The sequence below is a fragment of the Momordica charantia genome (genome assembly GCF_013281855.1).
Source record: "Momordica charantia cultivar OHB3-1 chromosome 10 unlocalized genomic scaffold, Mcharantia_2.0 BLBB01000010.1, whole genome shotgun sequence".
NCBI classification, from domain to species: Eukaryota; Viridiplantae; Streptophyta; class Magnoliopsida; order Cucurbitales; family Cucurbitaceae; genus Momordica; species Momordica charantia.
In genome coordinates this window covers 5,902,346-5,928,848 of record NW_028275158.1, presented here as the reverse complement: position 1 = coordinate 5,928,848, position 26,503 = coordinate 5,902,346, and the positions used below count along the sequence as shown (strand labels likewise).

The 26,503-nt window shown below is 33.6% G+C and overlaps 3 protein-coding genes across 4 annotated transcripts; 1 reads left to right on the top strand and 2 right to left on the bottom strand.

Moving 5' to 3' along the window:
- Positions 1-1,448: 1,448 nt before the first annotated feature.
- LOC111008521 (respiratory burst oxidase homolog protein A) lies at positions 1,449-9,958 on the bottom strand. Of its 2 annotated transcripts, XM_022281260.2 has the most exons (14): positions 9,066-9,957; positions 8,818-8,980; positions 8,400-8,448; positions 7,502-7,615; positions 5,654-6,076; positions 4,698-5,081; positions 4,487-4,582; positions 4,221-4,336; positions 3,623-3,790; positions 3,367-3,526; positions 3,054-3,236; positions 2,824-2,952; positions 2,493-2,571; positions 1,449-2,402 (listed from the first exon to the last, which is right to left on the bottom strand). In XM_022281260.2, the coding sequence occupies exons 1-14, from the start codon at positions 9,742-9,744 to the stop codon at positions 2,293-2,295; spliced, it is 2,853 nt and encodes a 950-aa protein (XP_022136952.1). In that variant the 5' UTR covers positions 9,745-9,957; the 3' UTR covers positions 1,449-2,292. The 2 variants fall into 2 exon arrangements, with proteins under 2 accessions (XP_022136952.1, XP_087974720.1); XM_088118594.1 differs by lacking the exons at positions 1,449-2,402; positions 2,493-2,571; positions 2,824-2,952 and having other exon boundaries at positions 3,058-3,205; positions 9,066-9,958.
- A 7,505-nt stretch (positions 9,959-17,463) lies between these two features.
- LOC111008235 (LURP-one-like protein (DUF567)) lies at positions 17,464-18,546 on the top strand. Its single transcript, XM_022280867.2, has 2 exons — positions 17,464-17,860; positions 17,974-18,546. Exons 1-2 carry the CDS (start codon positions 17,606-17,608, stop codon positions 18,370-18,372), a joined length of 654 nt encoding a protein of 217 aa, XP_022136559.2. The 5' UTR covers positions 17,464-17,605; the 3' UTR covers positions 18,373-18,546.
- A 1,155-nt stretch (positions 18,547-19,701) lies between these two features.
- Positions 19,702-26,271, bottom strand: LOC111008234 (uncharacterized). The gene is made up of 7 exons (XM_022280865.2): positions 25,817-26,271; positions 24,615-24,926; positions 23,593-23,745; positions 22,481-22,821; positions 21,653-22,181; positions 21,499-21,531; positions 19,702-20,495 (listed from the first exon to the last, which is right to left on the bottom strand). The coding sequence occupies exons 1-7, from the start codon at positions 25,992-25,994 to the stop codon at positions 19,978-19,980; spliced, it is 2,064 nt and encodes a 687-aa protein (XP_022136557.1). The 5' UTR covers positions 25,995-26,271; the 3' UTR covers positions 19,702-19,977.
- Between the last annotated feature and the right edge of the window lie 232 nt (positions 26,272-26,503).

The window sequence follows — 26,503 nt, the reverse complement described above, 5'->3', positions numbered from 1 at the left end:
TTCCTCTGGGGTGATGCTCTCTTGTTCTGTGTCAAATTGTCAAATTGTTATCTTGTCCATATTATGGTCGTTTTTTTTATTCATCTTCTTCTCAAGTACACCTAATCGTATTATATATTTCTTGAGTGGATGGTGGAGAATTTTCCAACAAGGGTTTGGAGCTCATGAGTTTTGTACATATTATTGTAAAGATTAAATCTTCATCATTCATTGGAAGGAGAAGGAAGGAGGCAGAAACTTCCAAAATCCCATGAGTAAAATGATTCAGATTCTCCTCTGATTGTAGTAATGGTCTCTTTTCTCAAACAGTACACTCAGAATATGGCTTTTTTTTCCTCCCTTTTTTCTGTGTGTTCTCTCATTGCTTTCCCATTGAAACATAATATCCAGCTTGATAAGGTAGAGCTAGAGCAACATGTGACATCCTTGTAGCTTGATAGACAAGGGTGTTTTTCACTTCTACATTTGCCTTTTCCATTCCTCTCATTGTTTTTTTTTTTCTTTTTTTTTTTGGGTCAGAGGGAGAGAGAGACAGAGACAGAGACAGAGAGATTAGGGAGATGATTAATTGTAATAGTATGTCTCCTACATGTGCAGCTACAGAGGTTGACCAGCAGCAGTTCTTCCCTTCTAGACATAAATGAACTCATGATAGTGGAAAATGGAATAGTGGGTTTCTGCTTTAAACTAGGAATTCCTTAATCTACATGTGAGAACTTGGTTTTTTGTGATGTTTTTTCTTTTTGTTTATGGAGTTCTGAATTTGTCATATATGTCTCGATTTAGAGAAAAGGAGACTTTTTTGTCTTCTGCTTCTTGATTTTTATATGAGGATCAGAGGAACCACTATAATATATCTATGGGGAGAATCTTGAATGGCCATCGATTTGAGTCGGTTTAATGGAGATTGTTGACTTAGTTTTAGAAAGACTTTAGGCTACTCTTCAAAGAGGTGCTTGACTCGGACTAAAATTTGTTTAATATGAATTATGAAGGAACCACTGTAAATTTGTTTAATATGAAATTTGATATGTGGGTTTTGATTTATTCTAGGCTACATGTTTGTTAGTTTCATCTTACTTTCAAAAAATAACTTTATAATTATGAACTTTTTTTTTCAATCCGCTTGTTAGGACATCTATCTTTGACCAAAAAATTGTGAGTTCGAATCTTAACCTCAGCGTAATGTTGTATTAAAAAAAAAAAAACCTTAAAACATCTCTTCATTTCCTCAAGTCCAGTATTTCTCCAAACCTTAACATTTTTTAGAAAAAATATACATAGAGCTTGAAATGGAAACTAAGATATGAGAATCACATATATCAACACGATCTTCATTCTATAACATTTTTTGAGCATCAGCATTTTCCTAAGTGGGCTTAAGGAATTTTTGACAAAGAGTAAGCAAGCAAAAATTAGAAGTAGACGTATGGCATGAATTTAAAATAGAGAACCACAAAAGCCATTAACATAAGTTAAAAAGGTTTATAAGAGTAGAAGTATACGTTAACTTCAAATAAAGAATTTGACACTATACGTTCTATAGGTTAAAATAATAATAATAATAATAACAAAAAATTCCCTCTCTAAATATACAAGAATGAATAATAGTCCAAAGAATATCTATGGAAACACTGAAGAATGACTATTATTCACAGATATATGGGTGGTATATTGTAGGAAATCGAGGTTGATCGGTGTTATGACCTTCTCCATGGACTCTGTAAAAAATTCTCCTACCCATTTTGGGAAAATTCTGAAAATGAATGATAGAGATTAGAGAAGCTATCTTACTCCACTTCCAGAAGTCCATTTAATCCCTTGTCCATTATGTCAGAATTGTTTCCTTCTGCAACCTTGCAACCTCTAAGAATCTTTTTCAAATCCTATACACTCAAAATATTTCCTACAAATTTGGCGAACTTCTCTCTCTTGTGTTGCTGTACTGTTCTGTACCATCGGTTCTGCTCAATGGTAATCATATATACAATGCAGAACCACAGCAGACATAAAATTCCTAATTTTATTGAACACAGACCATAGTGTTTATTGGTGATTGTGCTTGGAATAATATGGCTAATTTTCCAAGTCTCCTTGTATAACTTCCTTCTTTTGTTTTTTCTTCTCTGCTTTCCTACCTAGTCTCTACAAGTTATCAATCTTGTGGATGGATTTTTTTTCCTCAACTTTTCCAATGTTAATGTATAATTTTTTAATCTTTGTATATTTCTGAGATGACAAGGGAGGATTATGAAGGTTTGGAGGGAAGAAATGATGCATGGCAAACTTATCTTAAAAATGCTCCTTGTGAAAATCTAACTTGGCCGAACCGTTTTGATTAATCTCATGGCAGAGCTGGCTTAGTTCTTTGGCCAAAACTGGAGCTCCGCAGTAGAAGACACCTAGTAGAAAATGTGAAAACCACAAGTATATGAGAAAAGGTGAGATTTCATTAGTAGGATTCTAGTATTGAATAGTTGAAATTAACCAACCTATCCTTGCTCCACAGTGCTTGGAACTGATTTTGCAAAGAACTTTCTTCCAGTTAGGCCTGGCAAAGTGGGTTCGCACCTGCATTGGAGTCGAAAAACTTTAGAATGGGTGAGGTATAGACGGTGACATAATTTTTCAAGGACCAATATGGCCACAAAATTTGTCAGCCAGCCTAGGAGTACACCAATTCCTCACCATTTCTTCCAAGCTTTTGTTGATTTGATTCCATATTTTGGCATAATTTTCAAATTTGCATATGTACTTCCATAACAATAGTAAATGATACGAAGAAAAGGTATTAGAAACTGCAGTGAATGTTTACGATTTTACCCTGGTGCCAGACACAATATCTACTCCATTCTTAGCATGATTGAGGGCTTGAACCATGGTAATGAGAGTTGAACGAGCGTCTCCTTCCTCATACACACTAGTCAGATAGTTATGCATCTCAATTAGGCCCTAAAATTCATAACAATCAAAATTCCCAAATTAACAGATAGGATATGAAATGCAATATTGCAAGTGTATATTAAGCATAAGCACGTAAAGACATGAATTACCCTTTGATCCATCTCGGAGATCTCATTCATCACACCTTTGAACCAATCAAAGGAGCCTTGCTCCCTAGTCACCCAATAAAAGTATGCATTTGTGGTCTTCAGACTATTTTTCCTTTTAGGAGCGATACAATCTTTGCTCACATAACTGAAGTCTGCAACACTACTGATGTCAGTAGATAAATCCTGAGAGAATCGAAGTGTATAAGCATATTTGGTAAGGTTCTTTTCAAGTTACAGAGCAATTAAATTTTGACAAAATGATTGATCACAATAGAATCATAAGTAAAAGAAAATAACAGCACAAGTCACGTACTGCCTGCTCCTCCATTTTCACGATGTTATGCAACAAATCCTTCAAAATGCTGATGAAAGGTGTTGCCCCAATGCCTTGGCCAACAAGTAGTAGCACATCATATTTATGGTAGTCCTGTGCTGGGGCACCATATGGTCCATCTATTGAAAGTTTAGGCAAACTGGCATCGGCAGAACAAATTTCCAAAATTTATATGAAGGAAATACAGTATGCTAAAATGAGGTCTAAGAAAGGAATTATAAGGATAAATATTAACCTCTTTATGGTAGTTTCATCAGCTCTTAGAAGGCCACTCTTTCCGGAGACGGAAGGCTCACAAACCTCAGAGAAAACCCTTTTAAGCTCTTGCGTCCAATCACCAAGCTGCCTGACATGGATACTGAGGTAGTCATCTCCAGGAGCAGAGGTAATTGAAAATGGATGCCTGCATGCAAAGTTTACCATGTTATGGTAACTTGAAGTGCAAATAAGGCAGTCTATTTAAATGTAATAAATTAAAATTTATAATTCATTCAACTTAGAGAGAAAAAATGTATATTTATCTTAAGATATACTAATGGCCATCGACAAAGTTGACCCGAAAGTTATCTGAGATCCATTAGTTCAACTTCGGTAGTAACATGTTAATTGGATTCATCATATCAAATGTTCTAACAACGATTTCTGTTCTTGTTTTAAATATCTGATTTGTTTCTTTTTGCAAACAGTCATCTTCTAGAAAGAGACCCATGTGTTCATTTATCTGTTTCAGAAAGAGACAACTTTCTTGACGTACTTATTTTATATTTTATCTTACACAAGGAAATTGGAAGCTTATTCAAAAGCAGGTGTTAGCAAATCTGATCCTTCGTTACCATTCAAAGGGAGAAACTGCAGGACACTGAACAAACATGTACTGTCCACTTTTGTAATGAAATTGGGGCGGCTTGAACATTTGCAATTTGATCACATTTCCAGGATAAATGGCTACCTATATTTATCACAAAGGAAAGATGAGATAAGATCAGAAAGCCAGAGATTTCGTTAATGATTTATAAACCAGAAATATATTAGTTGAGATATTGAATAATATGTAATTGATAGTTCTTATCAGTGCATTAATTTCTTAGTTCAAATGCACCTTTTGGATTTGAACAGTATATGATCCCGATCGGAAGAATCTTAGGATCCTCTCTCCAGCATACAGCAAAATTGGAACAGCAATATACATCCATGTCTGAAATCACGAAATTAGTATGTTAATTAAGCAACCTTTTAATTTGATATAAATGAATAAGGAGCACGTAATTGAGAGCCATTAGCAAAAGCTAAAGAAAATCATAACTGATTACCGTCATAAGATACCATCTGTGCACAAGATAGAGGAATACGCCATGAACGATGAGCAAGATGTACACAATAATGAATAAGTGGTGTGAATACCAGAAGGCATTATATCCCGTGAGCCTATCGAAAGGACGGGGTAGCTTAATGAGGTTCCTCCTAAACCATCGTGTTGCAAGTATAAAAGCTACTGCCATGAAAATCACCATTAAGATTCCTGTAACACCTTCACACCCTTTAACGAGGTCCATATAGCTGGGCTTATTCTTGCCAAAGTCACCAATCACATACGCATATTCAGCTTCAGATGATTTAAGGAGCCTTGGGAAATCACATGCAAGATGGTTTCCAGCATGGAGAATGATACCAACTATGATGGCCACCGCAATTATCTACACATTGAAACTTCAATTACTATTCAACTATTTCACTCTTGGAATTAACAATTTCACAGTAACTTGACTGGGTACTTGATGACTCTTAGCCAACCTTTGACAAATAGAGATATCGATGTTATACCATGATACGTCCGCGTCAATTAAACATTTTAGACCTCAAAACCTCATATATTTGCCATCATGATATAACACCTCCGATTCAAAGTTTGAAGCAATAAATTCTTCTTTCTCTTGAAGACTGAACGTTAGTGCAATAAAATCAGTATGTTCACAAACTTCCGAGTAATTTGGAAACTACACTCAAGTTTCAAACTATGTTTTAGACCATCAAATAATTTTTAGAATGTGTCTGCTTTCTCCAAAGGATTTAGACACTTAAATTTTAATTTGGCCTCCGAGATCGTGACGTACGCTCCTTACTTAAAATGACCGTGCTTATACAAGTAATCCCATAGCTGAGATAATCATGCTTTTGCAACTAAGATGAGTTGACTAAAAATTGTTGAGAAGCAGATGGATCAATACTAAAATAAAGCAATGATGAGGATGCCCAGGTCAGCGTGTACCTTATGAAAATTGATGTTGTCATCGAAAGGTACGTAGTAACCTATTTTGGTTTTCCTTAGCCAAGTAATAGTGTTCCTACAAACTGGCAAAAGAATGAGAGCCATGTTGAACTTCAAGGTCTCAGCCGCGCCCTTTGCTGTGGTGAGACAATACCCCATAATTTTGAAGGCGTTTTTATGTCGATACTGATAAAATTTCCATGAGAAAAGCCCAACCATGATCAGAATCCAAACTGTCAAAACCCAAATTCGCCTCCAATTCTCTCGCAGAAAGTAAAGCACTTTCGTGCCAAGTCTTTTAATTGGGCTTCTTTGTCGAATGCCTTGTAGGTTCTGGCTCAAAGTTTGGCTGGTGAAACTGAGGGCTCGACTGTAGTTCATGTATGTGTCCTTTTGGAGCAGAAGTGTCTCCAATTGCCATAGCTGCCACATTTCCCAGCAGAAGACAAAATCATCAGTAGTCCGAACCATGTGCATGAATCTTGCAATTAACCAGGCCACTACACCACATGAGAAATATCTATGCTCTAGGGGAGAAATTCCACCCCACCCACCCAAAGGATCATATATGTTAGATGGTAAGCACACCACTATACCCAGAATAGGAAAAGAGAAATAAATTTACAGATGAATGCGTAATCTTAAATTTAGATGGAGATTCCCCTGGTATGATTCTACGAATGCTCTTTGAGACACAAACATTCAATAATTCCTCCTAAACTGCAATGCTCTTGCTCAATGCTCAGTGCTAAATATACTGACAAGTGTTCTTAATCTGCATTTCAGTTCAATAAGTAGCCAAGAAAGTTTTTACTTCCTTTTAGTGAGCAGAAAATTTCAAACTAAACCTTAATTTCTCTTTTATTTATAATCACTTACAATTATATAGGTCAACTCCAATCTTACTGACTATAATGATTAATTTAAAAAAAAAAAGGGAGAGAGACAGAACAAATTTAAGTTCATCCAGATAATTTCTCCTTATTGATCAAAAGTGGGTTCTAATTTATTACTGCTATTGTATCGTTATGTGCCAGATTTCCCAGAATTCAAAGGAATCATGTTCTACCAACCTAGAGTTGGGTGCAATTTTTTGTATATAGTCTAGAAAGGCCAATCTACGGAATTTAAATTAGTGGATACAACTTTCGGACAAATAGACCCGATTCCATCAATATTTGTCATATGATTCCAGATCGCCTGGAACTGGATGTATTAGGCGAGGCGTAGTGGTAGCGCAGTATTAGCGTCTAGCGCTGGCAACTCACAACACAACTGGCAACCATAGAGGTATAAAGAAAAACGAAAAATAAAAAATTAATTCCCTGACCATAATTCCTTGTAAAAGTTTTTTTCTTTTTTCTTTTTTTTGAACAGTCCTTGTCAAAGTTGTTAGAACGACTAATTGCGTTTATAAAACTAAATCAACAAATTGACAATCAAAACCCGAAAAGGGCGAAAAACGAATCGTTCAACCACCAGGAATTTGCTCGTAGACATTAATAAATAGTAATTATTTTAAGGTGGCAAACCTAATTCGGGAGCAACCCTACCTAATAAAAAATCAAAACTAAAGGAAGCGTAACATTATTTACAATTTTAGTGAGACTAATTAAGCATTATTTTTTTAGTCAAAGCGAGTATAGCTCTAATTCGCATATACCTCCCACCACAAAGTTGGGAGTTCGAATCCCCTCTATAATATGTTGTATTAAAAAAAATTAAGCATTATTTTTAACCAAGAATATATACCAAAAAATTAGAGGTTGGATATTGAAGTAAAACATTAGGTATTGTTTTTAATATATGAAAATTCGTTTGAGCAGCAAATAAAAAGGAATAACTAACCTCGATATAACCTAGTCTTTCTGGGTCCAATTCTTCCATGATTAAGGCTGCATATTCCTCCGCTTGTTCCTTAAGTCTAGATAGCTTGTTGGCTGATGCGCTTAGCATGATAATCTACCAAATTTCAGAAGTAAATAGTTAGACAAATGAAATAAAAACGAATTCTAATAAACCCATGTGTTCAACTTTTTTTTTTTTTTTCTGATCAGAATGATATATTCAACCTCTTAACCGATCACAATTACGAAACCACTCTAATTATTTTTGGCACAAAATATTAAAATAATACCATCAATCTAAATGTCACGTCTGACAATTTTTAAGTGTGAGAAAATTTAAAATTATATTTCTCCTCTTTCTCTCAGAGTTGAAGATGCCATTTTTCCTACTTCTGGCGGAAGAGTTCAAATAAAGAAAGAAAAAGTCATAACAGAAAATGGTATTGCTTTATTTATTTCTTTTATTTTTAGACGAATGTCAATGGCATTCACTTTAATAAAGGTTACCGAATCCCACCTACCAAGAATCACTTTGGTTAACTATCTTAGTTGAAGTTGGTATATCAAAATTGTTAATACTATCAACCTCAAAAAAAAAAAAAAAAAATCCTTGTTAATACTATCGTTGAAATCTTGACTATCAAGGAGTTGGCCAATTCATAGCTCTATTGTAGTTGCATGATGGAAAGTGATAATTTGCTAATCTATTATAATTATATCATCCCCCATTAAAATATATGAATTATTTGAATTTTTCTTCATAATAATCTTATCATGCAAGCATAGTTTTATATATACAGAAAAAGAAAAAGGCTTTGATCTCAAATTATTTTATACTTGCCTAAAATACCCTTAGGACCAAAACAAGTTGAGTAGTAGTTGAGCAATACAATTTTTACCTCTTTTACTTCTTCTTCCGTGACATGACCATCTTCGTTCTTGTCCACCCTAAAATGTGTAATTAATTAAAATCACTAATTCCAAGCTGTTAACTAAAAAAATAATGTTCAAATTCTCATGTAATAATAAATGCGTAGTGTTTTTTTTAATTGACGATTATTTTTCTGATTCAAAAATAATACTAAGCCTAGTAGTTAAAGAGAAATGCAATTATTAAATGAAAGATATTTTTATATTACGAAAAAATAATTTATTATATTAAAGAATTCAGAAAAAGAATAATAAAGAAAGTTGATGTGCTAACTGCTACGGGGGCAATACACTTTTTTCTGCATAAACTAATTGATGGAGAATAAAAAATATGGTGATAATTCTTGGAAGAAAAAAAAATTATGATCATATGCGATGAATGCGTACATGTCGAAGAAGATCTGGAGCCTGGAATCGAAACTTTGATCTGTAATTTGCATCCAGAATTCGAATAGCTCGTCTCGACTAATTTGGTCAAAGTTGTTGAGTCTTCGCCTCCGACTTAGAGCATCGAACAGCTCGAGAGCAAACTCTTTTGAATCTTTCATTCCTTTCAAATTAGGGAAGGAAAACCACGAAATCAAGTGAAAGTTTTCACAAAATATACCTAAAACCTGTTTGCGGCCAGTTTTTACCTATGCATTGCGCGAAATCGGCGCGGCTGAGAAATCCGTCCTTGGCAAGCTTATTGAAATTGCTTTCGATTTCACGACACGAATCGACGCCATTCGTTTTATTGCTGCTTATGAATCGTAATCCATGGAGAGCCTTCCCAGCGCCGGAACGAGTTCGATCAAGCCTTGCTCGTTGCCTCCTCAGAGCTCTGGCCGCTAAAGCCGAATCAATTCCGTTTTCCACTCCAACAGAAGTACTGTTCGCGTTCAGAGTAGACGATGACGCGGAGAATGCTCGCGACGCATGGCTCCGGCTCCATGAGAAACGCCTCAATTCGGCTTTTAACTCGTGCGAGAAATGCTTCGCCTTAGCCCTCGCTTCCGCCTTCAGTTCATGAGAGAACTGACGAAACCGATGCGATGAACTCCGCCTCACCGACGGAGATCTCGAAGTCGAAGCGGAAGTCAAGGCCGGCGTTCCAGAACTGCCGGAGACGCCATCGTCGATATTGATTACTGTTGCAGGCTCAACACTTCGAAGCACCACCGTCTTGTTGTCTTGCAGATCAAGCGTCACCTCCACAAACTCCTCCGCAGCGCCGAACTCCGGTCCCAGCGGCGGTCCAAGCCGGATCACCGTGTCAATTTGTGTAATGTCGTCAGAACTGCTTCCGCGATGCTGCTCCGTAGTCGAGTTCATTGATCGGCGAACCGAGAAACGTGCCTGCAGATCGTGAAACTAATATCATCAAACAGTTGAAAAACGCTCCGGTGCCGTCGTTGCCAACCGTCCGCCGATCGGGAGTGATAGAACGAGCTGCAGAGAAGGCCCGTTCTGAATCTGAAGGAATAGGCTCTGAACGGAGAAGACAAAGATTTCCTGCAAGAAGAAAATATTTGTACCTGATGATATTTTGCATAAACCGGGGGATCGTTTTGTGATGCTCTCTTTTCCTAATTACTATTTTACCCTTCTTTTGGACTCATTCTATGCAGGACATTTAACTAAAGTAAAGCGGGAGAAAAATATTCTAAAATTTGTCTCTTTTTGTAATGATGAGATTTCAATTATAAAAATTTCTTTGTTGAGGCCGTTTTAAATATTACTTTGTATTTTTTTAAAGAATAATTTGAATAGACTAATTTAAAATTTTATAAGTACTATCACAACCTTTTAACGTATCCACTATCTTTCTTGGTTTGAAAGTTCGATATCTTGCACTAAAAAATCTTGCACTCGAAAATCTAAGTTCAATTTCTCATACTTAAAATTATATCTCTCGCCCTTAATTATTAAACTTAAAAAAAAGTGTTTGATAATATTTAAAAAGTTTTAATTTTTAATTTGAGCATGATTTTAGACTTCTTAAATTTATTTACTCAAAAAAAATTTAATTTACTTATTTTAAAAAATATACTTATTTGTATAATTTTACAATATATAAAAACTAAGAAATAATAATTATGAAAGTGTAGGGGAAAAAAATATTTAATCCATAAAAAAAATGTTTCATTGTTTAGTTTTTTCAAAGACTTTTAATTAGATTGTCTCATGAGATTCATGATCATCGAATTTTTAAAGATAAATCACGCCTTTGATAAATCACGTCTTTACGACAATTACTTGACATATATTTTAAAAATTATATTTTTTAGAGAAAGCATGATCTAAAAGCATAAATGAACAATATGTAAGCTATATTTTCCACAGAAAGCATAAGTAAGCACAATTTGTAAACTTAGAGATGTGTTCAAATGACAGTAAAAACTACGTAGTTTTATGTCACATACGATCATGATAGGGACATAATTTTAAAATTACATAAAAAGTCCCATTACCAATACAACAAATCAAAAAACATTAGAACTAAGTAAATAACCATATGAATAATTTAAGGTCCAGCTAATAAAATACCTTTTTTCATTAATCAAATATATGTACCAACTTTAAAGAAGAACCATATGCGCATTTTAGAATTTAATTTCACAATTGATTTTTAAAAAATTAAAAAGTTTTAAATTAATTTGCACATTTATGAAAAGTCTATGTTATAAATTATTGAGATAAGATAATAATATAATAAAAAGATTAACGATTCCTCGAAAAGAAATTAAAATAAAGTAACGATTTTTGCAAATGGAGTGATATTCAATGAAACTGTCATTTTTTTAATCACCATTGAGAATCTCGTCAACAGTGTACCTGTGACTTCATTACACTCTTGGGCAATATACGAAGGTTGGAAAGTCGAATTAAATTACAGCCAGGATGTCGATCTTCAATCTACCATTACATGTCTCGGTTTATCCCAAGCAGGAATGTAGTAAACGCCAGTACGATTCCCGCGAAATCCTGCTATCTGGAGATGAATGGGCAAGGAGTTGTCCACAAGAGATAGCTTGAGTGACTTGAGGCCTCAAGGAATATCGTTGAGGGCTTGGGATGGAACGCAACTTCCGCCAAACAATGACCTCTTGCGTATGTGCACATATCCTCAGATATAGGGATATAAAGGCCAAAATGATCACCAAACTCATCCAAGATATGTGTGAATCTCGATTGTAAACTTGTTAGTTGTTCCTCAATAATTTCAACCTATATTGACTTGAGTATCAGATCTTGCAAGTTTCACCTTTCACAAGAAGATTTATTCCATCCTTTGGAGGGATATTTTTTACTCAAACAATATTCATAACTTAACAAAAGAAGCTAGGAAAAAAATGATGAATAAAAATTTATAACTAATTTCTTGTTTAAAGGAAAAATATATTATTAGAAGACTTTTTTTCTATTTAGAGAGGTCTGCATTTTTTTTTATTTGAAATAAAGAAATAGTCAAGAATTCCTCAGCAATCAATATATTTTTAAAAATTTTATATTTACTATTACATTTTTGTAATATTATAAACGAAATTATTTATATGAAAATATGTATTTACAAATATTTTAGGAAAGAAGATTATCTAATGAAATTTTACTATAAAGAAGTATGCTGTCTTCAAAATAGGAAATAAAGGATAAAATTGTTGTCAAATTTAAGTAATTTTATATAGTTTAGTTAAATCCTTGTATTTATTGTTGTTTTCTTATTGCAGGGCTATACGGGCCCAAGAAAATGAGTGTGATGGGCTTTGGGGCTTCTTGAAATTAGTAGTTTTCTTATTGGTTTTGCAGAAAAGGTTACTAAAAGAAAGTGTGTACAAAATTACAAATTTGTCATTAGTTGTCAGATATTTTCATATGTATTTACTTTTTTAATGGTTACTGTAAATTTTATTTGCCCCTTTCAACATAGTTAAAGTGGATAAAACACCTTAATACTATTTCAAAGTTTGATGGTTCGATTTTCCATTCTACAATTATATTTAAGGGCTCGTTTGATAATCATTTATGTTTTTAGTTTTTGGTTTTTCTTATTTTTAGTTTTTTGTTCTTGGTTTTTTGTTTTTAGAAAAACAGAAATCATATATGTTTGATCACCATTTTTTGAATTATGTAGGGTAGGGATGACAATAGTGTGGGTACGAGTGAGGATGCAATCCTCCATTATCGTGTCCGTGAAAATTTTTAATCCTCGTCTCTATCTTGTTCTTTGGTCTGAGAGACGTTCCAGAGAAAAATTATTGATTTTATAATTGTTTTTAAATATTTTTAGAATTTACAAAATAAAAAAGAGTAATAAATATTTATTAATTATTTTAAAAATTGAATTAGGGATGGGATTGGAACATACATTCAGATAAATAAATAAATACACAGGTAAAAACAATATTCAAAATATAAATTTTAGAGAAAATAAATAAATACAGAGATAAATAAAAGTTATAGTGAAAGAAAATTGAACGAAAAAAAAAAAAAAAATAGATTAGGAAGATAAAGAAAAGTTATAAAACACGAAATTTTAGAGGAAAAAAAGTTCGAAAAATATTAAATTTTTAGAGAGAGAAATAAAACTGGTATGTTAGAAAAAATAATAAAAAATAAAAATACATAGAGATAAAAAATTTAGAGAGAAGCGAATAATAATAAATATTCAAATACTAAAATTTTAGAGAGAGAGATTTATTTAACATAATAAAAAATAAAAATACATAGAGATGAAAAATTTTGAGAGAGACAAATAATAATAAATATTCAAAAAATACATAGAGATGAAAAATTTTGAGAGAGACCAACAATAATAAATAGAAAAATTTTAGAGACAGAAAAATAAATTATGTAGAGAGAAATTTAAAAATAAAAAAATTTTAGAGTGGGAGAAAAAAATTTTAAAAATAAATATGAGAAATAAAAAAAAGTTGAACAGTGGATGAAAAACAGATTTTGAAAAACAGAAATCTATTTTTGAAAATAACTTTGAAAATTTCAAAATAGTTTTTGGAAAACAAAAAATATATTAAACAACTTTATTTTTAAAAAACTAAAAACCAAAAATCAAAAATAAAAAATGAAATGATTATTAACGGAGCTTAAATAAATAATTTTTTTTTAAGTATCCAAGTGCCCCAAATATGTATACTTTCCCCACCAATCTCATATATTGATTAACCAATAAATATCCCAACTAATCTTGTTGACTAATTCGATGCCTTTATCTAAAAGTTAAAATTAAACATTAAATCATTAATTTCAGTAACATCTTTTTCTTCTTCTGGATTTAGAGTTTAATTAAACCAATCAATCCAACGATACTAATAGTCAAGTTTCAACATAGACTCACCAATCGAATTATTACAGAAATAGATATTTTTTTTTACAACAAATATGGAATTTAAAGCCTTAAATTATGGTCGTGTTAGGTTCGAGAAAAGTTTAAAAAAATAAATTAAAATATATCTATGGGAATTGTAATATTCATTGTAATTGTAATAAATATGAATAATGCAATAATAAAGTGGGCACATTGAAGAATGAAGAATATGAGTGTTGATATTAGCCACAGAAATCTCGACTATAAAATTTATTCTCGGCTGGCAGCCGACCATGCCGATTTGCAGAGTCCTAATTCCTCACGACTGATTGTAACTTGCAAGAGATATGAAAGACATCAATTTATTTTAATTATAAAATATATAGATGAATATGACTTCTGCAATATCAGAAGCGTATAAAATTATGTTTTAATCTTTATTTTATTTTTAGAGTCGGTTAGAATATATATTTGTTGTTTCTCGTTTTTTGTTTTTTCTCTTCTTAAGACGAAAAACATGGTTTACTTAGTTCATTCGTATATTAAATTAAAAAAAAAAAGTTTGTATGAAAACTGATTTGTTTAAAAATAAAATATTAAATTACTTTTGTTACATTTAATTTTTTCAAGACATATTATGTATCTTATATTAAAAAAATGACAAATTGATGGTGAAATAAAAAATAAATTGCTGATGTTTTCAAATTTTATATATACGTTTAAAAATGTTTCTCAATAGTAAATGAGAAGAGAAGAACATTACAAAAAGACTGTTTAGTCTTTTTTTTTTTTAACAATTTATTCTCGGAAGTTTTATAATTGACATTTTTTAATTTTAAGATTTTTGTTATAATTGATTATATTCGATTACATAGAATTTAACTATTATATAAGAGATGGCTACATATTTCAAATTATTAATTCTCATCTAATAACATTGAATATTGATGAAATTTTTACCACACTAATGTTATAATAAAGACTAAATTGCTATAAACAAATTTGAAATCTAAATTAAAATGAGTCAACACACAAGGGTGAGAATATATCTCACCAACGTAGAAGGATAATATTTTTTTTAATTAAAAAAGTTGAGAGTTTTCTAGTCAACGATAAGGATTTCAAACGAACTAAATTTTGTCATTTGAATAGTACTAATACAAATTAATAGAAACTTATTATATCGGGACCTAGAGCATATTTGAAAATGATTTTAGAATGAGTGATTTTAGCAAAAAAGATTTAACGACAAATAATTTTGAGAAAGTAATTTTTATATAATTATTTTAACCTTTGGTTACATATTTTTTCAAGTGATTTTATACGGTTGAAAGTAAACTTGAATGATTAGTATTAATTTAGCTATTTTAAAAACTAATTTCATATCCATTTTTGACCAATAATCATTTGGAAAACCGCCCCCAAGTGATTGATTGAGAATCACTTAAAATGATATTAAGTTCTTTCAAAATAATCCAAAATCGCTAAGGATGTGTTTGGTTGGTGATCTGAAAACAAGTAACTCAATGAAAAAGAGTCGTGTTCCATGCTTTGAGTATTTTTGTGTATGTATTTGGTAGTTTATTTAAAAATTGAATCTCAATTTAAAAAATTGTTAATAATATATATTTATAAATTAGTGTTAGTTACCAAACCAAATATTTGACTCAATGTAAAATATTATTATTTAATTTACCAACTTATAAATTTTGTATAAATATTATTTCACAATATTATATAATTTATAATATATTATGTTTTATATGTTTTAATTTAAAAAAAAAATGAAAGAAGTAACATAAAATGGTATATTTTCAAAAAAATTTAATTTTCTAATATAATTCTGCATTTTAAAATTTTAAATTAAAAATTTATTTCAAAATTTATGAAATCCAAAAAGAGTTCTAAAAAATAAATTTTAAGAAAAGGAGAAAATTAAAAATATAATTTAGATGGGATATAAGAAATTCTAAAAATTCAAAACATATCTATTTTAAAATAGAAGTGATTTTAAGACTAATGGAATTTATTCCAACAATACTAAAATTATTTCTAAATATGCCATGAGTTACTTTGACATTTTCAAATGTAACATAAAAAGTTTACATCATTTATTTGAAATCGACAAATTTTATGAAAGAAAAGTCTCGTGGGAAATTAAGAAGGGGACAATCCCGCCCACCCTACCACGAAAGGGGATGAATTTGGAAAAATGAAAAGGACGAAAAGGGAGAACGAAAAGCAAGTGGTCTAAAGGTACACGTGTCCAATTGCCATTGGGAATAGGTGTAAACGTGGCTCGTTATTAGTCACTAATTACACATTAAAAGATTCTTGCGTTTGATTTAGACACCCCTCTTTCCACTGCTATCTTTATAATCCTTCCCAAAATCCAAATGTCCCTACCAAACCGGCAAGCACCATTTGAGGCAAAATCTCTTCTCTATCCTCTCTCGTATTTTCCTCCAATTTCATTAAAAATACATGAATAAAAAAATAGGATTATTTTGTTTTATTTTTAATCAGATGAAACATGTTTAGGTTGACGCTGATTATGGATGTTTTAAAAATTACGACATGTACACATCTTGAAAATAATTTTAAGAGTATGAAGATTTATTTATTATTATTTTTTTACATTGTCTATATTTAGGAATTTTAAATCTCAATTCCTAGGGTTCGCTAATCTTACAATTATAGCTCATGTGGTGTGGTACATAAATAGTTACTGTTAGTGGCAATTGCAGATGCATGGCCCTTAGCTCCTGTTGAGGCATGTGTGGTCGGACTTGATCAGCTCGGACATGCCCAAAAACAAGGAGGAAATGTCAACATGTTCATAAGCATAGTCCGACATGACTCTGACTTATGATCCACATGAAATTCGCAGATAGTCAGTGGAATGTCAATTTAGCCAGTATTTGATCTTTTGATTGTTGACAGAATATTTATTACATGACAAGTTGTGTAATAGGTCGTTTCTCACTCAGTTTATTAGACTTGGAACTGAGGCTCCCATGTCCCACCAACCACTTCCTAATGCTCCTCATAAAAGGCAAAGTCTTACATTCTCAATGGTGCGTGATCTCTTGCATTTAACCTAAACTTGGCTCGATACCAGCTCAAACTAAGTACTAGCTTACGTGTTGGAGTGACATACATGGTCGAACATCACACCTCTGTAAGATTTTGTTTTTAGGTTGTCAGTTAAATACACGTCAGAATCTACATTAATATATCATCCTACTAACGTGTCATGCAAGCCATAATCGTATATCACTGTTACCAACATTTATGTATCGAGAAACATTTAAATTCATTTTGCTCCAAAATTTTGAGAAAAATCCATTTTGGATATCAAATTTTCAAAATGGCTCTATTTGCTTCTCAAACTTTCATCGAGTGTATTTTAATCCATAAATTTTAAAATAATAAATATATTGGTCCTTACCTTTATTTTGCATTTAAAAAATAGATAATATAACTTTGTATGTGCGTTTACAGGCTAGTGGCTATGATTTATATAATTTGAAGAAATTATACGTCTCTAAGAGCACGCATGGTTTAAAAATTATAATAAATAATTTGAATAGAAGGAATAAAAAAAACAAAACAAAAAAAAAACAAGGAAGAAGTCAAAACTATTGTTAACGTTATATATGGATATATATAATTTATTTATAATTCACAATGATATTAAAAAAAAAAAAGAAAAAAATCTAGTGAGCGAGAGTCGGGCTTTTCATGGAGGAGTTACGTCCGATAGTGAGAGTCTATAAATATCTGCTCCATTGACGACTTAACGTCCTCAAAGTTTTGAAACAAATCAACAAGAATCGCTGTACGAAGGAAGAAAAAGGGAAATTTAAGATGTTCTTCTTCAAATCTTCGTCCGGAGCAGTGCACGAGGAATCCCAGCCGGCGGAGGAGGTCAAGAGAGGCGGCGGCGCGTGCGTGACACTCACGGTGTGGAGGAAGTCACTGCTACTCACCTGCAACGGATTCACAGTGATCGATCGAAACGGAAATATCGTATACCGAGTCGACAATTACGTCGAGCGGCCGGAGGAAATGATTCTGATGGACGGCCTCGGAAAATCCGTCCTCACAATGTGCCGCTCCATGGTCAGTCAATTTCTCCTCTCCGATGAAATAGATCTAATTGTTTGTTACTTGCCCTAATTTTCGCTGTAATTTAGTGGAGGATTGGATTCTGATTTGTATGTTTCGGTTAACAGAGGCTTGGACTAGCAGAGAGCTGGTGCGTGTACGAAGGGGAAATTGGCGGCGAAACTAGGGCTAGGGCGAGAGAGAGAGCGAGAAAGAAGCCGATATTTCGGGTGAGGAAGAACATGAACATTCTACATGCGGCTCCAAATTCGAAAGTGCTTGCGTACGTATACGACTACAGAATCTCGGAGAAGAAATTGGCGTACAGAGTGGAAGGTTCGTACGGGCACCGATCGTGCAAGATTCTGGACGCGTCGAGGAGAGTGGTGGCGGAGGTGAAGAGGAAGGAAGCGGTTAAAGGCGGCGTCTGTTTCGGGGCGGAGGTTTTTCTTCTGGTGGTTCTTCCTGGCTTCGATCCCGGCTTCGCCATGGCTCTGGTTTTACTCTTGGATCAGATGTTCTCTTAGATTAGAATTTGATTCTTCTTCTTTTTGATCTTCCACTTTTTTTTCTTGTGCATATTTTACAGTAGCAGCGTTTTCTTTGGACTTTGAAAGGAATTTTTTTCCTAGTAGAGAGTCTGAGTTTATTCCCTTGTCGTGGGCATAATAATATTTTTTTTCCTCGTGGGCATAATAATATTTCCTTGTTCTATTGTATATAAGTATATACAATAATGATTTTAACAAATAATTGAGGTATAATTATATTTCACTACAACATGTAATCCCTTTTTTCTAGTAAAACAAATATGGGGCTACAAAAATCTGAACCTCCAACCTCAAACTTTACTATAAGATAGAAATTTTTCCCTCGGATAAATTTGGTCCATTTTTCAGAAATTTTTCCCTTGGATAAATTTGGTCCATTTTTCATTAATTTTGAGGACAAATTTGATCCTTAGCCAAGTATTTTCCACAAAATATTGTCTTAATACGTTTTTAAAATTTGATCGATTTAACTCATCTGTAATTTGTATATATCTCCAATTAAAAAGTTTCACCCCAACATATTGTACTGTTATATATATATCTTTCATGAAAAGATCCCTATATAGATAATATATGTTTCTAAACAAACCACACGATTATCGACCTATTTAGACATATTCACGACCAAGAAATAATTAATAATGTCAATATACGTCTATTATTAAATTCACCCAAACAGGATAAATCGCTAATCACTAAACGGATAATTAATAATTTGAGTCCAATCTATTTTTTGTCACCTTTATATTTTTGTCCATTTATTTTTTTCTAAACTCTAATAAATGTCTATATGTAGATAAAAAAGAACAATTAAAGTATAGATATAACCATCCATATTAATTGTTCTATTGAACCGAAACAAAAGTCTTAACATATGACCACATCATAAACGATGGTGACTCTGAGATAGGCCGTTTGAATACGCATCTGTAGGAATAAATGTCACATACACAACACTAAAATTAATGTAACATACACGATTCTACATCAACTTAAGGTCAATTTTTCATTACTATTTAATAAGATAATTAATGCTAGAAATTAAATAAACTTTACTATAGAATGTAAGAACTAAAATTACATTTTAAGGTTGCTCGTCCTCCCTGAATGGCGACAACGAGGGGGGAAAGCGACAAGAACAGCACCAGTCTAATCTCGTCTCTGTTCCTGCCTTGTATTTGGTACTAACAGTAACACTAACAACAACCGAAACAACTAGAAATTTCCTGGTTCTATTCAGAGATGTGACAACACCCAAAAAAGAAAAAAAAGAGTGGCCAGAACAGAGAGGGGCATAACAAAATATAAATAAGAACTAAAAATTTCTATTGCCTCGTCAAATACTTTTTTTTCACACAGTGGCAAAGAATTTGCCACTGCGTTCTGGAATGAAGTTGATGTTACAACAATTAGAAAGCGTGTGTCACTATTCAGGACGGAGCATTACAATAATCAATCCACCAAGTTACAACAATATTATGTACAACCAACCAGTTTCGCCACTACCCCAGCCAGAGCAGTGATTCTAATTTAATAAACACATTCTTTGGTGGGATATGAAATTAGAGTTTCTTGATCAAACTAACCTGTTCCTCCACCTCTTTTCCAATCCATCAGCATTAGTTTTCGCGTTTTCTGTTGACCCTCGCCACCCTTGCATAAAAGAGTTGTTGCTGGTGGAGGCATCATAGATGATGGTTTTACAATGCCGGAGGTTGAATGTTTAGCATCCGAAGCCGAATCCCGAACGAACTTGCTTGGAGATGATCTACTTGATCTGGGTGTGGCCCAATTCAATGGTCCTCTTCTGCAATTTGTATGAGCAAGGTCCCTTCTACTCTCTGTTGTTCCTAGCTTTGGCTTCTTTGAGGAATGCATATGGCCCTCACTCTTAAACGGATTGTCAGACCACAATCCATATGTAGGCGCGGCATATAACTCTTCAGTTTCCTCTGATTTCAACTTGCGAGCTCTCATGGACTTTTGTGAAGGCTTTTTTGGCCACCTTACTATCCCGTCTATGTTCTGCCTTGATGCAGCATAAGTTGCAATGTCGTACAGAGTTTTAGCAGCAGCTATTACTTTTGGACACTGCTGATCTGTAGAGAAGCAATATCTTTCTTTTTTAGGTAAGAAGTAGAGAAGCAATATCAATAACCGAAGACAAGAAATTCAGCTAAACTTCATTTGTATGCAAATGACACAAAATTTTCACATACGTTTCATTCAAACTACAGCCAGATAAATGAAGTAGTAACACTCGGATCTTAATTTGAAATCACAACTTTGTAATGAACAAACTGGGAAGGTGGCTAATCTTTTAGAGACACATGTATATTATAGCATGTCTACCTACAGTTCCCTTGGGAGATTAAAAATCCAAGTTTTGAATATTTCTAATAACACATAATAAGTAAATGCCAAGGATTAAATTTAAAGTCACTTTATACGTTTAATGTTTTATACAGTAAGCTTCTCTCTACTATCAAAATTCTCAAACTAGCGAAGCACTTTCTTCAACCACTGAACTTCAGAAAAACTTTTCATTTAGAACACTAAATACTCAGATTACTCCATACGAACTTCTCTTTCCAATCTTTCTCTCCTCTCTTCCTTTTCTCACTCAAGATCAGTTTCTCTCTCCCTCGGCTCCTCCATAAGAATATTCCTCCAGTGGATTATTCTTGATTCCTTTGAAAACGGGACCCATTAGATTCCTTGAGGTAGGGTTACTGCTGGTCTTTCATCAGAAAAGTCATTTTAAGCGATAAATGAAATTGAGTGGGTTCGCATACTGAGAGTTATTTATGGTGCCATTGGAAAGTCATTTACTGATAAAGTTTTTATTTTATTTTTTATAAAATTATTGGATCTTAACTCCAAACTTTAACATTTTTTAAGAATAAGACCTATATAATTCATAAAGATAAAATAAGGAGTTCAATAACAAAATACACAAAGCATCATAGGCATTCTCGTATTTGTCCCCAAACGAATAATATACCCAAAAGAAAAAAAGTGCTGCATTGCAAGTTTTAGTCACACGCACAGCTAACAAATATATAAAGGTATCATAAGAAATAAGAAAGTTGAAACTCATACCATTTGCCTCATAATTCGTCTTCCCTCGAGATTCTGTATGTAGACCAAAAGCAGCGTCATGATTTAAGTAAAATAAATAATAATAGCAGAATGGTTCCAAGGTGAATACTGTATCTCAGTTATGCTACATAAATGCCTTCCAATAAATCCTTACCCACAAGCACAGAGGAAGCTTTCGAACAAATTGCAGAAGACAGGGAATCCCATCCACATTGATGGTGATTAACAGATACAGACGAGGACCTTCTATCATCAGGTCCAACAACTCTCATTGTTGAAGGAAATAAACTCTGATTAAAAGTCAATGATTCCAAATCTTTCGTAAAACAATCAGCAGTAGCACTGGGGATGCTGGAAAAGTTCCCAATTCGCCACCACCTACCAGGACATGTAGTCCTATTTGCAGAAAACTTGGATGAATCAGAATTTGATTTAGAATGTCCATTAAAAGAATGCGACCATGGAAATGGTTGCAACATTGCTCGACGAGATTGTTGCTTCGCTGAACGTAAATCTGTTACATTCTTTGAAGAAGATACAGAGGACTTGCTTGCATCCTGGAGCAAAGACTCTAAGTCCTTTGGTAGGGGAAGGCCCATTTTCACAAACATGTCATCAGGTTTGTACAACTTAAAATCAAGCGGATTGGTCAAAGTTTCAGAATTGCTACAGGCATCTCGCACCTTCATGGAAAAAAATAATAATAAATAATTAGGTCTAAATCCAAATGCAATTATACAAAAGGAGCTTCATAATGTATGTCTAAAAGTAAGAACACTGGTAAGAATCCTCTCAATGAAGATTTGAGACTTTTGCCTCATCAATTGCCGCAACAAAGAGAATCAGCAGAAACAGATTCAATCAGGTTGTGGACAGATCTCAAATAAATATAATAGACATGTCAAAACAATTTGAAGCAAGAAAATGTATAGCCAGCGTACAGATAAAAACGTTAAATAAACTAGAGAGTCAAACTGCAGACCTTGTTTAATGAAGGTGAATCTGTTGCAATAGGTTCTTTTACATCAAAATTCACCCCTTCTTCCATGCTTGAAACATAACTCACTATACTTGTGGATGGTTTACTGTTAGAACAGCCCTCTGACTCCGCAATATTTTGTGGGTGGACAGGCCATGGGAGCTGAAGAACAGAACAAGCTTTTCTAACTGACTGCAGAAAACATTCATTTACATTTGTGTCTTTTTTACCTTTGTCTATACTTAAACTAGCAGAGTCATAACTGCCATCAAGAAGATCATTCAGCGGTGGATCATCCACAAGCTTTGTAAAATCATGAACATCTGATTTCAGCCCATATAGTGCTGTATAAATTTCACAAGGTCCATAAGTGATATGTATGCTAAGTGTAATGCAAACTACGGGGCACATAAGTAAAATCAATGAGAAGATTTATTATAAACAAATTATATACAAGTGGTTGTTTCTTAACTTATGTCATGGATAACAACTAATATAGTATAACAACTAACAGACTTGAGCAGGTAAACTCCTGCCAAATTGGAAACAAGGTCCATCTATGACCTATAGTGATGGAAGAAAAAGAAAATCAAAGAAAGCTAAAGAGGAATTGCCTTCACTATAGCACTTGTAAGAACTGAAATTGAGAATGCAACTCTCTTCCGTAAAGCTAGATATACTCAAAGATAACTCTTTCTTGACGAATAAAATAAAATAGGTGACGTTAAGAGAGTCGCACTCTATCTTTTCATGAGATAGGTAAACCGCTGCAATGTGGGGAGTTGCATACAGATGGTCATACCCATTAGAAATGCTATTCATGAAAGATAGGAAAACCAAATCATATCTTCACAAAAGATAACTACAACTCAAACTCAATAGAATTAGACCTGTCTTGATTTAGTTATACTTATCAGTTATCACTCAATTTTGGTCCTGAAACAATAATGACATAAAATTTCCTAACAAGAAACCAAGAATATCTACAACAGCAGCAATTTAAAACCTCTGCATTATCCAATGAATACACATGTATAGGCTCCTCAAAAGACCATATATACCAAATAAATGCAAGCTTTTGAGCATATTAATTAATAATTCATATGACATCATACCAAGAAAACTGCTCCCTGCTGCAGCTGAGCCATTTCCAGCATTTATAGAGAGTGAATCAAATTTTGTCTTCAATGACACTTTGAGATTTCTCTTATCACCCCGCTTGCTGCTTAGGCTACTCTTCTGTTTCAGCAATTGAGCTTTCTCTGTTTCTTTTTTTTTTTTTTTTGGGGGGGGGGGGGGGGGGGGAGGTGTGGATGTATCAGTAAACTTCAACAGCTTCAGTAAATTCCTCATTCCCAACAACTATAAACCATGAAAGCATGCTAGCACAAAAAAAAAAGAAAAGAAAAACGATATCCTAACTGAATCACATAAATGCAGATATTGACCATTCTAGGTTTGCACAATGACTGATTTAGACTAGGAAAAGTCAAAAGGCCATAGTAGCACCAGTTTCACAATACATTAACTAAAGAAAATATTAAAAGAAAATGATTCCTTAACTTTAGAAAGAGAAAATATATAGTGCATAAGATTAAGTGAATGAAACATTACCAATTTGCAACCAAAATGAAAAACTCAGATATCTTCTTCTTTTCTAAATTTACAATGAATGAAATAATCACAAATCTTTCCCAAATATTTTCCTCTTACAAATTTACAATTTACGATAAATGAAAGAATCACAACATTCAAATAGATGCAGGAAGAAGAAAAAACCACAACCTGAACAACGAACCAATCTTAATTTGTTAAAACCGGGGGGTGTAGTTTTAATTTTTAAATTCTTTCTTACTTTTCTTGAGAACAGTACTTATATCATGGGTTTCTTTACTTCTAATTAGTAATTATAGCTAAATGTTCGTATTGTCTTTTACTTTACATTATTTTTTAATCAGATTTCTTGAACAAGGATCACTCTAACTCCTATCAATAAAAGTTATGATTTCCTATCTGAACATATTGGACTGTAAAAAAAACAAACTGTCATTTGGAATTTTAGATCTGAAAAGGATAATCTAAGCAATAACAAAAGATGAACATTAATAACATTAAATTGGGGACTAGTGTATATTACCATGAGAGCTGCACTTTTTAAGATACGATCCAAGCTTATCAGATGTATCTTTTACATCATCAGCTCCACTTAAGAATAAAGAATCTTCCAAACGAACTACACGTGGCCTCTTAGAACATAAACTACTACTACTACTCCTCGACACCTTTAATGATTTACGTTGCTGTACTCCTGGGCTTGAAGTGAACAAAAGACTTCTTTTGTTCCTACTTTCAAGATCTTCAGATGTGCCTTCACCATCCTTAGAAACTGCTCCATCAGGGATCTTATCCAAAGAAACAGAACCCACATCATTGATAGAGCTTGTCCCAGCTGGCATACCAACATTTATAGACCATTAGATCATTGAAGTATGGAAAGTGATGAAAGCAAAAATGACAGACAAGAAGATAATATGGCAGAGAGTCGTGTAAAATTATATAAAAGTTAACTCAGAGTGAAATCACATAGATTATGTGAGGCCAAAAGTACAACACTTAAAAAGTCTAAATAAAGCTAAGACTATGACAGTCCTTTCACAAGTGCAGTAGCCAGCTACCACTGCCATCCATCTACAGAAGTACGTTAAAAAAAAAAGATGTAATCTCTTCTTTAAGATTGACCAAATCCACCATATAGACCTTATTCCATGTTCAGAGTTCCAGCAGACGGTTGATCTAAACCGTCCTCCGAAAGCATAAGAAGAAATATATATATAATGTTTCTTCTTGTGCAAAAAGTTCGATGTTTCTGCTACCACATCCCAAGAGCATAATGTCCTTTTTATCGTACTTCTCTTTCAAAATAATAAAATACTAGACATATTTCATCAATAATGGAGAAACGCACGAGGATAAGACATCCTCACAAAACGCCTAGAGCTTACATAAACCACTTCAATTGGCGAAATCCACAGGAACACATTTATTGGAAGGAGTAGAACAGAAGTGGTGATATCTTCATGGGCCTACAGAAACTCATTGGTCTTCAACAATAATTGAACAGGTATTTTAAAAGTTATCCACACGTTTCATCCAATTACATACAACCAGTTAATCCAAAAGCAATGCGGAAAACTCTAAGCACTATAATGATTGCCATCTCTTTCATGAAACCCCAGCAGTCTCCAAATCACAGGTCGTGGCCAATTGGTAAGAACATGAAACCAGCTCCAAATCGAAAAGTAAACGGCAGTATTTCAGAAAAAAGTAAAGTTCTTTCACCTTTTTGACTACCGTACGAGCTAAAATGCTGAAATGAATAGCTTGGAGGGGCAGAAACGCGATCCGACTCGCACAACTCCACCTCCTCGATTGTTACCCCGGTTCTGACAGAGCCGTCTGGTCCCATGAGCTTCGGCGCCGCCACATCCACCGGATAAGTCAATTCTACAGCATCCATTACCGAACCCCTACCACAACCGAACTACGAACCGCAGACGATTCACTACAGCCGCCGCCAAACATCTTCAAGGACCCTAAAAGCCCCTCGAACGAAGACACCAATCTGTACACAGAGAAGACCATTTGAACATCCCACCAAACAGACTCGGATCAGAGAGTGAGTCCGGGAAAGTGAATTAGGTGCGAGAAAACGAAGGGAAAATGAGGAGAAACGGGAGTGTTGAGCATGTTGCGGCTAGAGTTGGAGAAATCAGAGTTTTTAGGGCACGAATTGGGAACAAAGTAACTATATATAGTTTTCGGGAAAATGTGTGTCATATTTGGAAACGGCCCGTCGACGGGGGAATATTCCGTTCCGTTCTCCGTCAAGAGGGTCGTCCGCGAATACCCACTTTGCGTGGAGATGGGGCTCGTTGTCTTTTACGGACCTTTACGTGGCATTATCCGTTAAATAATTAAATCAAAATATATAAATTATAAACAGATAAATTTGGCGTCCACCCAATT